We start from the raw sequence: 14399 nt of genomic DNA, 5'->3' as shown, positions 1-14399 counted from the left end.
GACCAACCATGTCAGAAGTCAGACCGCGACACTAAAGACCAGAGCCCGACCGATACTGGACACAAACACCAAAACGCGAGTGTAAAAACAGCCGATAACAATAGAGTCACTGTTTGTTTTTCACAAAAACAAACACATTTGGCAAGAAACTCCCAAACATATTTGTATGCTCTGCGCTCACTGCTGGACAAACTGTGTAACTGCAACAGTTTCGAAATCATCTCAAACATATTGGATATCTGTGTGAAGAGCTGATGTAAGCTGATCAGTGATCAGCAGTGTGACCTATTGGTCAGGCTCTGGTAAAGACCGGCGTCGACTGCCATCTGACAGGAAGCATTAATGAGGAGGCCGGAGAATTTAATTTAATATTTGTATATAGCTTGAAACCCAACCCAGATGTTTTATTTACAGCAGCAGGTTTCTGTTCCTCCTGTTTAAAAATAAACTTTGTTCAACATATTTACAGAATGGAAAATATCGACATCCACAGTACGTTTAAATGACTTTTTCACTTGAACGAGTGTGTGTGTGTGTGTGTGTGTGTGTGTGTGAGAGAGTGTAAGTGTGTGTAATAATCAAGCATTTTAATACATGTATGATGGCGTATTTCCAGAAAACGGGGAAGGCCTCTCCTCTCTCGCTCCCTGTTTTCTGGGGAAGTGGCGGTTGAGAGGGGGATGGGGGGAGATGGGGGAGACCTCAGTCCTATGTGGTGGGCGGGGCTCTCAGGTGGTGGCCTCTGGCCCGTCCCCGCCCTCCTCCACCTGGTTGGTCTTCCCCAGCGTCTTCAGCTTGGCCAGCAGCTCGGTGAATGTCTCCTTCACGCCTTTCTCCAGCAGCCAGCCCTCACTCTCACACTCCGGGTTCTCCGGGTCCGTCATCGTCTCCAGAGCCGTGCACAGGTACTTCAATCCCGCCATGTCCACCGACTGACCCACCCACGCACACACACACGCACACGCACACGCACACGCACACAGGGTTAGAATATGTTATATCACATCACAGCACATCATTATGGAGTAGCAGTCGCCTGGTTCCAGACCTCTGAATCACAGTATTTCTGAGCTACGTCCAGTTCTCTCCAGGGTTTTACGCGGCCGTGTTTCTGTCACGATCTTTGAGTGCGAGATCATAGAGTCTCCACCCCACTGGCTGGAAGTGTCTGGTGCTGATTGGTCCCAACATTGGTCACAACGTCCTCCTGTCCTCCTGAACCTTACGGGGTTTCACTTTGCGTAAACGTGATTGTTGCTAGTTTGCGTGATCTTGTTATACTTACAACTAGGGCACAGGGTCTAACTGTGAACAGAGTAATCCACCATCTGTAAATGGCAAGTTGTAGGGATGAATTTGCCATTTTCTCTCAATTTACTTTGGGGAGTCAGGTTCAGTCAATGTCCTGTTTGTTGCAGCTCAGGTTAGTCAGCACTTTATGGGGAGATCGATTATTTGGTTTGTTGTATAATTTTGTAGTAATACATTTTTCAGAGTCTTGAGATTCTTTTACAAACAATGACGTCAGGTCACTTGTTGAGAATGCAAACAAACACGACAGGAGAGGCTTGTTTTTTTTTAGTGTGCAATTGTTCCTGCAGAATCCCTGGTGATGTTTGGTGGACTGACCCTCAAGAATGACCACCAGTGGGCTTGGGAAAACACCACTCATCACTCACTACATATCAAATTTACTCATCGATATTGCTCCTGCTATGGGTGGATGATATATTAATTACCCATAATGGCTTTGTTTGGAATTCGAGAATGATGATATTGGTGACCGTACTACATTGTAATGCATTAGATACTTACACCTGTTTTAGCCCGCGTGTACTTGAATTCCATTTATTGCAACTTGTCCCGAAACTATTGAAAAAGTTCCACTATTTTTCTTCACTTTTGAATTTTTGTCCTAAAAAGGGGCTTGTTCAGTAGATGACTACTTGCGAGAAAATCATTAATTTGACTGCTAATAAATGAATGGGATTTACTATCCATTGTGTTAAATTTTCTTGCAAGGAGACCGAAAACATAGCAATATTTCAGATTGATAACCAATCGATCTTGCAATTTCAATGCTGATAACCTGGTGGCTTGCACCTCCAACAAAACGGTGGATTGGTGAGCGCCCCCCATTGCCCGTATGTGTACGAAAGAATCTTACTTTGAACAACCTTCATCATCTGCTCCAGCAGGTGATGTTGATTCTCTATCAGCTGATGATCAAACAGCAGCAGGTGGTGGAGATGAAAACTTTATTTTTAACCTTTTCACAGTCGTGTGAAATGTGTGTTTATCAGTCTATATTGTTTGCTGCCGTCGATTCAAGTCGTCACAAGCAGCGTGTTCTCTCTAACGACCTTAACCCGGTACTTTGCCAGTGGGGTTTTGGAGCACGCCTGCTAATGGCTGTTTCTGCAGCTGGAGAAACGGTCGACCAATCCTTAAGTATGAGAACATCATCTTCATCTTTGTGTCAGAACCACAAAAATGGTGATGGAAAAGTATTTCCAGTCTAGATGAGATATCTGCAACTGTACAGGTTGTTGTAAGTGGACAAACAGAAATAAGGACTCTACAGTCGTAATAGAAAACACCCCCTCCCAGGGTAAGTAGCCAATCAGAGGGTTCTCAGAAACCAGGGGGAGGAGTTATAGGTATGGCCAAGTCTCAGGACTTTTTAACTCCAAGTCCAGATCCAACTCCTCCAGGTCTCCGAGACCAGCAGCGACATCAGTGATGTTGCTACACAACAGAGGTCTGAGTGATTGAGTCCAGGATGTTGTTTTTAAATCCGCCGCCTGTCGTCATGCTTCAGGTCAAACTTGTTGTTTTGACCCAGATACCGAATCGCTTCTCGATCTCAGGAACTGTCCCTCATCCTGACCTTCCCAGAATGCAACCTGTTGCTGCTGTGAGCAGATTAAACCCCCCAGAATAGTTCCTGATCCTCGGTGAGCCTGACCACCACTCGGCAGCTTAGCACACTGCAACCTCAGCACCCAATCCACGGCCGAGTCCTGAGTCAACAATCAGCTACTGCTAAAACATCTGAATGCTACACAAACACTGCTTCTTCTCATGTTTCTCTAAAAGATCTCATCCTAACCACAGACTCCAGGTCAGCGTCTGCACACTTTTAATGTGAACAACAAAAACATTTTTATCACGAAGTGCTGTAACAGTTATACATGCAGCTTGATCAGAATTGAAAAATGATTAAATACATTTGGACAAATGTATCAGATTTCAGAACAAATACCGGTGTGATCTTGAATTGGTTACTGAGTTTCGATACAAAACTGCTAAATATAGTTCAAACACAGCATTTTTCCATATGAAGTCTGGTCTATGCACACTAAGGAGCCGAACCCAGTTTTGCTTTTGTGAAGCAGCAGCTGTCCACTCTGAGAACAAACATCAGCTCGTCTCCTTTAGCGCTAATGCTAATCACATGCTAGTCAATTACGCTGTTAACCTGGTGTATTTGAGGTCGCTTCGGTTAATTTACTGCAGGTGTGCTGCTGCGCTTATCTTGTTTTAAATCATAAGATTAAGAAGGTGAACGCAGTTCAGGAGAAAGTCCTCAGAGATTCTGAACTCGTTAATTTGAAACTAACAGCAGGCGAGAGGCAGATTTAGCTCTGAGTTTTCACCTTTTGCGCTAATTTTCCAGCCACGCCCCATCATCAAAATGTAGGTGGCAGGACAACAAAGAAATGTGAAAAACACATCACCTGAGCTTCCAGTCATTGCTCTCACAGCAGAAAACAATGACTGATTCTGCTGCTTTGTGGTTTTACAAGGAGCGATGTGTTGGATTATTTCTGGGCCCAGAAGAGACTGGTGGCAGCCAATAAACAATCTGGCACAAAACCGCTGTAAAACTCAGAGCTGAGAACACCTCCGTTTTTTTTACAAATAAACAAACCAACCAGATACAACATGTTAGTCAGTGAGCTTTAGAGGAGCGGGGAGGTGGATTTTTTTACCTTCGGACAGAGCCAGGCTGGCTGTTTCCAGTCTATGTGCTAAGCTAAATTTGGAAATTTACCATACAGACATTTCAGTTGATTCGATCTGCATATCTAACTCTCACAGAGAAAGAGAAGACGATTTACCCAAAGGTTGAACTGTTTCTCTAAGTGACAGTGTCCCAGGCTGGTTGCTGATTGGCTGAGGCTGGCTGTGGGCAGACTCTTACCTCCAGGATGATGGTGGCGATGACAAGCGCCCCGATGCTGGTCATCATGCCACTGTAGTAGGAGAAGAGGGCCTCGCGGCAGCCCCGGGTCCAGATGTTGAGCTCCTCGGTGCGGTGGTCGTAGTCGTAGTGGGCGGAGTTATTGGTCAGGTGGTGCTGGAGGCAGGGCCGAGGGGACCCGGGGTTACAGCAGCTAAACGGGACGCTGTCCATCAGGTACTTCCCCTCCACGTTACTGAGGACACGACTGCAGGACAGAGACAGTCAGAGGTCATGAATTACTGAGGGACCTGAAGGGTCAAGGAAGACTTCAATTCGTTTTGATTGTGAACAAAAGGTCGTTTGGTTTCGGGGCACTTTGTGATGTCCCTGGCGACTGCTCTGAGGGGGCGTGGCCTGGGAGTGACTGACAGCTACAGGAGGGTAAAATTGGATCATGAGAAATAATCATCTCAGTGAGAGGGAAAGGATCTCTTAAACGCATTAACACAGTAACACGACATGGAAACACGCAAACTCTACAACCCGCTTCAGACCTGCAGCCACAGACACGCGTTTCTGTTTCCTTTTACATCTCTGACAGTCGGCTGGTGTTTACGATTGAGCATATTCAAAGTCTTCTGCTGTAAATTTAACTCTAAGGTGCCCGAGTATGTTTGTAATTAAATGTATTTTATCTGAGTGTTTTCAGAGTTTCAGCTGGGGTTCACCTGGTGAGAGAATCAAAGTCCCCCCCAGTCCTCTGGTTTGGTTTAACCTTGTCATGTTTGCAGGCGTGTAAGCTCCAGCGGGGTGGAAATCAGATCTTGACAGATTATAGACTTAGAGAGGAGAAGCCGGTACATCGACCTCCTGCACAGTAACTTTTACTTCCTTAATTCCCTCATTTATCCTCCACTGACCCCTTTTAACAATACTCACTCTATCACTCTGAGCAATTAAAGTTTAGTTAAAGTGGGATTCAACTGAAGAACACGACTGACTGTGATAATGGTAAAATGATCTGTTGAGGAAATGTTGGAGATTTAATTCAGGCTTTTCTCTTCCCTGAAAGGTGGTTAGGAAGCTTAGAGATGATCCCGGTTTGTGCTCTCGATGACCCCGAGGGACAAAAATGAGCCTGAATTCAGAGAATCGAGACTCAAAAACTTTCTGATGTCCTGCAGAGCTAAACATCCTGATCATAGGCCAGAGTTCAGTTTAATGAGACCCAGAAAAACCCAGGTAAAACCGTAAATCAAAATATATATCAGTGTTTCTGTCTGTTTTTATCCCACGGAGACTTGAATCCATTAGTCAGTGTTTATCTCTTCATGTTATTGTAAACTGTACAGAAATCAGCAGTGAAGTCGTCAGTGAGACCTACAGATGGACCTTTGTCTCCATTTTGGATCTTACTATTAACAAATTCTTGCAGCTAACGCTTAATTTCACTATTGAAAAAAAGCTGCGGATTATTTTTCAATGAATTGATTGGACTATTTAAAAAAAGAAAAAAAAGAAAAAAAAAAAAAAATCAGGTCCGAGCTGGCGTCTTTAAAAGGTCTTGTTTTTTCCAGCCAACAATCCAAAGCCCAGAGATTAAGTTTACTGTGTTCGAAAACAGAGAAACTGACACCAGAGGATGGAGGCAGTTTGGAGCTGATATATAACAATTAATTGATAATGGAGATAGTTGCAGATTAAGTTTCTTGCTGATCTACTAGTTGACGAACGGACTGTTTCAGCTGTGACCGACCGATGGCTGCAGTATTCGGCGTGTACTCACTCTTTGACCTCATCGTTGCTCATGTCCAGGTAGCGATTGCTGATCCACTGCACCTCAAACCAGTCCCTAAAGTTGTTGTTACCGCAGCAGCGAAACTCGATCTGAGTCATGTCCAGCGTCCTCTTCATGAAGCAGCGTCCCGGCGTGTCTGTGTCCTTGTAGAACTTGATGCCGTTCTTCAGGCCCTCAGCCAGGGTCAGGTACATGGCAAACTGCATGAGGAAGCAGAGCAGTGCCGTCAGCAGCAGCAGGGCGTTGAAGCCACAGCAGAGCAGCAGGTATGGCTTCAGCATCGGCTTCCACTTTGCGAACTTGACCGGGTCCAGAGAGTCGTGGCACACCTTTCCCCCAAAGGCGTTGACCCCGCAGGCCAACATACCCAACAGGATCAGCAGGTTGGGCACTAAATGGCTCTCGTTGTTGTCCATCATCTCGCTTCTCTTCCGCAGCTCGATCTTGAAGAAGATGCCGAGGCTGAAGATGAGGATTCCCACGATGACTGAGAGCCAGTAGAGCATCCATAGACCCTGAGCCAGCTTCACCCGCTTCTGCAGGTTGAACTTCACTGGCATGAACGGCATTTTAACGTCTCAGTGCGACCGAAACACTCCGCTGAAATCAACAGTCACTATACGTCAGGTATCGAAAAGAAAAAAAGTTTCCTTTGGTGAGTTCAGTTCGAGAATCCGTCAGGGTTTCAGAGTTTTAATCCATTCCAGAAAGCAGCAGCTGAATGCGAGTCGGCCACAAATCCTGGTTTCAGACCCATAATGCCGAACTGCGTGTCAGGACAGTCCATAGTGCTCGTGGGGCAGAGGGGTCTGCTATCAAATCACAACCCAATATTCGCATAAAACAGTCAGATGGCTTCAGCTGTTGGCTCCTCACACCGATATTTTCCTACAGAAGGAAGCATCGAGGTGTGAATGTGAGCGAGCTGCGACACTTCATCCTAAATCCCCGATCAGCTCTGATCCCATTAACAGCAGATCAGCTGCTGCCTCTAATCCTCCCACTTACTGCAAATTGGTTTGATGATAAGCAGCAGCTTCCTTCTCTCGCAGCGCTTCACTTCTGCAGGCAGAAGCTCACCTGTCTCAACTCACTGCAGGTGTGCCTCAGCGACAGGAAGTAGAACTGATGAACTGGACACTGGGCTGTCCGTCCAATCACCAAAGAAAATACAGGAAAATTCCTGTAACGAGGCTTAATGAAGCAGAGAGAACTTTAAAACGGTGGAGGGTTGTACCATGGCAACAGACTGTCCAATCACACGGTGCTACAGTCAACATTACAACATTTTTCATGTCTCCAAAATCTGAAAAAAGTGTAGAGATTGGCACCAGAGTCGTCCAGTTCGGTTTGTCGGTTGTGAGTTGGTGTCTGTTAATGTGATTGGAGAATCTTGGGACAATCTAAAGTCGTAATTGATTAAATGAAATTTAAACTAATCAACAGATTGTGGTGAACCTGTTGGCTCCACATAGGGTGAAGCTGAGAGATCTGCTGATCCAGATCTCAGAGCTGCAGACAGGTACAAGAACACAGTGAGAGGGTGTAGCTCTGCAGGTCTAAGGCGACTGGAAGATCTGGCCTCCCCACGTTCAGGCTGGGTCCAGACTGCAGCAGAGCCGAGTGGGAGGCCCAGAGCTCACCCCACGCCTTTCTTCCACCTACTCCAGGTCGCAGGTGGAAGAAAACAAGCCCCCGTCGCTGCAGAGACACCTCAATGTAAACCCACAGAAACACTTGGATCTATGCCACTTTTTAAATGCATCTGCTAATCTGTCCCCCAGATCCTGTAAAACCTTTTACATGTTGAAAGTATTTTTCTGAAATCCCATTAAAAGCTTATAATCTACAAAATTAAAGTTTTCCGTTAAAGTCAGAAGTCTTTTCTGTTCTGAGCTGCTTAATGACAAACTGACCCAAAGTCCTCTGCTCCATAAATCTCCATTGAATCCTCAAGTCTACATTCAGAGCGCCACACTGACAAAGAGCCAACAAAGGGCCGACAAAGGGCTGAGGAGTTTGCATACACACTGCTGATGGTGGGACTTCTGATATTTCCGCTGTTACAGCATCATGTGTTTCAGTTTCTTGTGAAGACAGATGATGGTTGAAATCTGAAGCTGACAGTAACTCCTGCTGCAGCATTTTCACATCAAGACCGTGGAGCTCAGACTGAAGCCAAGCCTGCTCCCCTGAGGATGAGCCCTTCAGATTTTAATGACAGGTGGACATAAACAAACAGAAGAACAAACTCCTTTTAAAGTTTTTATTGGTTTTGTAATTCTTATACAATATTGTACATTTCCTCATTTATACAAGAATTCACATATTAACAAGTCAGAAGTGATAAATGATGCAGTGGTGAGGAGGCAACATGCTGTCAAGACCCTCACGTAACCCTCAATAAAAAAAAACAACTAATAGATAAACAATATCTCTCTGTTCATCAGTCTGAAAATCTGGTTTTTATTTTAAACAAGTGTAAAAACTTTGTATCTTTGAAACAAACCAAGTTTTTCACTCGTTTAAAGAAAAAACAAACCAATAAGTGAAGTAAATGATGGAGATTTCTGCTTTCTGTGTTTCTGCTCACTTTAATCTCATCTGGAAATTTCTATTTGCCTCTCACCTCACATTTCAGCCAAAACTCAAACCCATAAAAAACACTCAGCTCTTCAAACAAGCAAACACCTGAAGCACACACACCCAAAGCCTCTTTAAATAAAACATTAAAACAAAAGTTTAAAAAAAAAAAAAAAACTGCTCTGGTATCAGCCGTTCATTCCTAATCAATACGCCGCTCTGATATGTGGTTTGATATGTTGCAGAACTGATCAATACTCAGCTGAAGCTCCAACCCTGAACTCTTTCTAATGAGACACAGAGAACATGTTTTATATGCTTATTAATATTGCTGTTTTTAATAAAATGTGGGGTCTGAAACTTCACGATGCTTCACGTGAACTCTGGGAATCTGTTGTCGTGGAAAGTGAAAAATCAACTGAACCTCAGGAAACTAAATTCAGGATAAAGTTTATTGGTGCACAGAAGATTAATCAGCAGCTATTTTGATAGCTAAATAATCCTTTTAGTCACTTTTCAACAAATATTTGCTGGTTTCAGTTTCTCAAATGTGAGGAACTGATGCTATTTTGTTGGTACATGACAGAGTGTCAACAATGAATCAACGAATCCAGTGGAGTAAAACTAACTGTCAACTGTTTTATTTATCCATTAATCATTTTAAGTCTGATTTTAAACAGAAATCTGAAACATGTTCTGATTAAAGATGAATTTTCTGCTTTCTTGTTCTTACTGAGTATTTGACAAAACACGAGACTTGGTGACATCACTTTGTGCTCTGACATATTGTGAAGGATATCTATCATTGTTTTTTGGTGTTTTAAATCAGCAGATTAATCGATAAAGAAAATAATCAATAAATGCAGTTGAACCAAAGCTTCAAAAAAGACATTTCAGAATAAAACACATCAGCAGGGGCCATCAGTTTTTTTTTGTTTTTTTTTTACATTCTTGTTTCTTGCATTGAAACCTGGGGGAGTGAAAATACCTGGTCAAAGCCTAAATTAAAAATAATGTCCATATCAAACAAAGGTTTGTCTATGAATCAACTGTTATGTCTTGTCTATCTAGAAGTCAAAGGTCTTTAGTGTCATAGCTGAGAGCCTCTCAGGTTATCCAGGTCAGTCCAGCACTCAGGAGGAAACAGACTGTGATTTAAGTGATTTAAGGGGAAAGTCTCACTTTCTTTTTTTACTGTACAGCTTTTTGATAAGAAACAGTCTGTTTAGAGCCGATTCTGATTTTTTTGGTGCAGGTTACTTCCAAACTGTAAAACACCAGAAAATTAGTTTCTCGCAGCCTGAGGCGATGTATTCAGACATCTTGTTTTATTCAACCAACAGTCCAAAACCCAAAGAGATTCAGTTTACTAGGACTACAAAATGTCAAATCTTCACATGTGAGAAGCTCGAAAAGAAAAAGTGGTTTAGTATTCGTGCTTGAAATATGACTAAGATAATTAATCTGGTATCAGAATATTTACTGATTAATTCTGTGGCTTCACTAATTGATTAATCAACTTTTCTTTGATGCAGCTCTAAATGTGTTGCAGAGGAGTGACGTGCTCCACCCAGTGTGACTGGATCATGACGCGTTCATACAGGTTTTTGTATCGATACTACGATACCCATGAGCCTCAGCTGCTGTTGCTATTGAAACTGCTGAACATTTTCTCAGGATTCTACAAAGTATAAAAGGAAGCTACAAACGTTGTGGAATACGAAGCTCTGTGACCGTCATTGAAATGCACCCTTGGAGTTGTAGTTTTTCCGACCAAAGGTACTTTGTACGTGCGACTTTTTACTGAAGCAGCAGATTTTTTCAGTTTCATGTCCATCACAAACTGTCCTCACACTTCACTCGTCTGTGGAAACAAAGCAACAGACCTTTTCTGAACCTCTGAACCAATCGGAGTGTGGACGACAGCGTCTGAAACCAGGTGAACTTTTTCCCATCATGCAATGAGAAACCACGACCTGAGATAAGGTTTAAATCTGAAGGAGTCACATCAAAGATTACACAGATTTTCAGGTATTTCAGCTGCTGGGTTCGTTTGAAAACATCTGTCAAGCAATCTGCACGTGACAGTTGCGAGTGGCCGGCGCTTCACTTTGGCTCTCTGTTAACGAGTTAACGAGTCCTTTTTTCTTTCTGCAGAACGCCATGTGGATTTTTAAAGATTTGCAGATTTCCCACAGAGTCAGAAAGTCAAAGAAAAAACTATTAATGTGAAGAAATTTAAACTAAAACATCTAAACCAAAGGATCCTAACTGTCCTGGAGTCAGTGTTACTGCCTCTCTCTGATTGGACTGAGACATAGAGAGGGTCAGAGGTCAGACAGAAACCAAAAACCCAAATGTCCTGAAAAAATCCCTGAAAGCTGATCTGAGCTCAGCACTGGGCTGTAGGAAGCTGACTGGTCGAGGGGAAGGGTTCATTATTAAAAAGGGGGCAGGGTAAATGCTGACAACCAATCACTGGCCGTCTCTCTGAGTGTGAGGGGGCAGAGCCGAGAAAAACATCACAGGTGCTGCCAGTCGATGGCAACCAGTGTCTGATTGGCCTCCTGAGCGTGGCCGATGACCTCGGCGACGCCGTGCTGCCGCCACAGACGCTCGATCTTCTTGTAACGCTCCAAACACAGATGGAGGGGGTTCCCCCGCCTGCAGGGACACACACAAATATAAACATACACACAAGACACACACAGAAAAAACAAATGAACACAAACGACAACAAACAAATATATAAAACCATAAAAAACAAACACAAATATGAAAAAAACAATCAAAATAAACAATTGCACAAGCAAATAAATAGACAATAAGTAAACAGAAAACAACAACCACACATAAATCAAGAAAAACAAACATTAACACACAAACATCAAATCAACAAAGCATGAATAAATAAGAAAATAAACAAGAAAATAAACACACAGATAGATGTGTTGAAGGTAGTAAATTATTTACCGTGAAGGTTGCGTGTTCATAAAGACTGTCTGTGTGACAGTGTATTATTTGTGTTGTGGGGACATTAATCTGTTGCAACAGTCATGTTGCGGGGACTTGAGGTAAGGTAAACACCTACTTGAGTCCCTGGTCGGTCTCTCCGTAGTCGTCCAGGTAAGGAGGAGGATAGAAGCAGCCTTTTGTTTTACCTGCTACAAACAACACCTGACTCTCTCTGACCCTGCACACAAGCACATGCACCCGCACAAGCACACAAACGGTGAACAGGTGTTGCAGTAGTATGAAGTAATGACCAGTGTAAGAGTGTACAGTCAGATAGTTGAAGTACACCCCAGCTAAAAAATGATTTTTTTAATCCTGTATAATCGGTACATAAAGACGTTATAACCGGTTTATTTATCCTGTATAATCAGAATATAAAGACGTAATAACCGGTTTATTTATCTGTATAATCAGAATATAAAGAGCAATAACGGTTTATTTATCTGTATAATCAGAATATAAAGACGAAATAACTGGTTTATTTATCTGTATAATCAGAATATAAAGACGTAATAACCGGTTTATTTATCCTGTATAATCAGAATATAAAGACGCAATAACCGGTTTATTTATCTGTATAATCAGAATATAAAGACGCAATAACCGGTTTATTTATCTGTATAATCAGAATATAAAGACGCAATAACCGGTTTATTTATCTGTATAATCAGAGTATAAAGACGTAATAACCGGTTTATTTATCTGTATAATCAGAATATAAAGACGCAATAACCGGTTTATTTATCTGTATAATCAGAGTATAAAGACGTAATAACCGGTTTATTTATCTGTATAATCAGAATATAAAGACGCAATAACCGGTTTATTTATCTGTATAATCAGAATATAAAGACGCAATAACTGGTTTATTTATCTGTATAATCAGAATATAAAGACGCAATAACTGGTTTATTTATCTGTATAATCAGAATATAAAGACGAAATAACTGGTTTATTTATCTGTATAATCAGAATATAAAGACGAAATAACTGGTTTATTTATCTGTATAATCAGAATATAAAGACGAAAAAACCGGTTTATTTATCCTGTATTATCAGAATATAAAGACGTAATAACCGGTTTATTTATCTGTATAATCAGAATATAAAGACGTAATAACCGGTTTATTTATCCTGTATAATCAGAATATAAAGACGCAATAACTGGTTTATTTATCTGTATAATCAGAATATAAAGACGCAATAACGGTTTATTTATCTGTATAATCAGGATATAAAGAAGTAATAACCAGTTTATTTATTCTGTATAATCAGAATATAAAGACGTAATAACCAGTTTATTTATCCTGTATTATCAGAATATAAAGACGTAATAACCGGTTTATTTATCTGTATAATCAGAATATAAAGACGTAATAACCGGTTTATTTATCCTGTATAATCAGAATATAAAGACGTAATAACCGGTTTATTTATCTGTATAATCAGAATATAAAGAAGTAATAACCGGTTTATTTATTCTGTATAATCAGAATATAAAAAACGTAATAACCGGTTTATTTAACTGTATAATCAGAATATAAAGACGTAATAACCGGTTTATTTATCTGTATAATCAGAATATAAAGACGTAATAACCGGTTTATTTATTCTGTATAATCAGAATATAAAGACGTAATAACCGGTTTATTTATCCTGTATAATCAGAATATAAAGACGTAATAACCGGTTTATTTATCCTGTATAATCAGAATATAAAGACGTAATAACCGGTTTATTTATCCTGTATAATCAGAATATAAAGACGTAATAACCGGTTTATTTATCCTGTATAATCAGAATATAAAGACGTAATAACCGGTTTATTTATCCTGTATAATCAGAATATAAAGACGTAATAACCGGTTTATTTATCCTGTATAATCAGAATATAAAGACGTAATAACCGGTTTATTTATCCTGTATAATCAGAATATAAAGACGCAATAACCGGTTTATTTATCCTGTATAATCAGAATATAAAGACGCAATAACGGTTTATTTATCTGTATAATCAGGATATAAAGAAGTAATAACCAGTTTATTTATTCTGTATAATCAGAATATAAAGACGTAATAACCGGTTTATTTATCCTGTATTATCAGAATATAAAGACGTAATAACCAGTTTATTTATCTGTATAATCAGAATATAAAGACGTAATAGCCGGTTTATTTATCCTGTATAATCAGAATATAAAGACGTAATAACCGGTTTATTTATCTGTATAATCAGAATATAAAGAAGTAATAACCAGTTTATTTATTCTGTATAATCAGAATATAAAGACGTAATAACCGGTTTATTTATCCTGTATAATCAGAATATAAAGACGTAATAACTGGTTTATTTATCTGTATAATCAGTGTATAAAGACGTAGTAACCGGTTTATTTATCCTGTATAATCAGAGTATAAAGACGTAATAACTGGTTTATTTATCTGTATAATCAGTGTATAAAGACATAATAACCGGATTATTTATTTGTATAATCGAATATAAAGACTTAGCATTATTTATCTGTATAATCAGAGTATTAAGACGTAGTAACTGGTTTCTAATAGACTCTAATGCAGCTGTGATCAGATCTCAGTGTTTATCAACGTCTCTGTTGATCCAACTCCTCCTGTGGACACATGTAAGTGGAGGCTGCTGGATAAACAGATGATGAACGACAACAAAGTAAAACACAGCTGGAATAATATAAAATATGTAGAACAAATACTGAAGATTAATAAACTCTGAAACATGTCGTTAGATTATATCATAAACTGCATTACAGTCTGTTAGAAACCATTTATTTTATGTATATT

General features: G+C 40.5%; 2 protein-coding genes across 7 annotated transcripts in view; both read right to left on the bottom strand.

The window, feature by feature from the left end:
* Positions 1–359: 359 nt before the first annotated feature.
* On the bottom strand, positions 360–7137 carry prph2b (peripherin 2b (retinal degeneration, slow)). Of its 4 annotated transcripts, XM_040138465.1 has the most exons (4): positions 6996–7137; positions 5976–6875; positions 4208–4454; positions 360–932 (listed from the first exon to the last, which is right to left on the bottom strand). In XM_040138465.1, the coding sequence occupies exons 2-4, from the start codon at positions 6554–6556 to the stop codon at positions 729–731; spliced, it is 1032 nt and encodes a 343-aa protein (XP_039994399.1). In that variant the 5' UTR covers positions 6557–6875; positions 6996–7137; the 3' UTR covers positions 360–728. The 4 variants fall into 4 exon arrangements, with proteins under 4 accessions (XP_039994399.1, XP_039994400.1, XP_039994401.1 ...); XM_040138466.1 differs by lacking the exon at positions 360–932 and adding an exon at positions 2257–2446 and having other exon boundaries at positions 5976–7137; XM_040138467.1 differs by lacking the exon at positions 360–932 and adding an exon at positions 2434–2537 and having other exon boundaries at positions 5976–7137.
* A 1108-nt stretch (positions 7138–8245) lies between these two features.
* Positions 8246–14399, bottom strand: part of ubr2 (ubiquitin protein ligase E3 component n-recognin 2) — a 44306-nt gene continuing 38152 nt past the window's right edge. For all 3 annotated transcript variants that reach the window (XM_040138826.1, XM_040138828.1, XM_040138827.1), the window contains 2 exons: positions 11662–11763; positions 8246–11234 (listed from right to left, as the gene is read on the bottom strand). In XM_040138826.1, coding sequence (XP_039994760.1) covers positions 11093–11234; positions 11662–11763 — 244 coding nt within the window. In that variant the 3' untranslated portion in view covers positions 8246–11092. The remainder of the gene's footprint in view (positions 11235–11661; positions 11764–14399) is intronic.

This window comes from Xiphias gladius, chromosome 11 (genome assembly GCF_016859285.1).
Source record: "Xiphias gladius isolate SHS-SW01 ecotype Sanya breed wild chromosome 11, ASM1685928v1, whole genome shotgun sequence".
Lineage (NCBI taxonomy): Eukaryota > Metazoa > Chordata > Actinopteri > Istiophoriformes > Xiphiidae > Xiphias > Xiphias gladius.
Note: the sequence above shows the minus strand (reverse complement) of the source record. Positions and strands in the feature narration are given on the sequence as shown.

Coding starts and splice junctions, on each gene's coding strand:
- prph2b (XM_040138465.1), bottom strand. CDS start 6,556: ATGCCGTTCATGCCAGTGAAGTTCAACCTGCAGAAGCGGGTGAAGCTG. Junction 4,455..5,975: donor AGCAACGATGAGGTCAAAGA/GTGAGTACACGC, acceptor TCTGTCCTGCAG/TCGTGTCCTCAGTAACGTGG. Junction 933..4,207: donor TCGCCACCATCATCCTGGAG/GTAAGAGTCTGC, acceptor TGGGTGGGTCAG/TCGGTGGACATGGCGGGATT.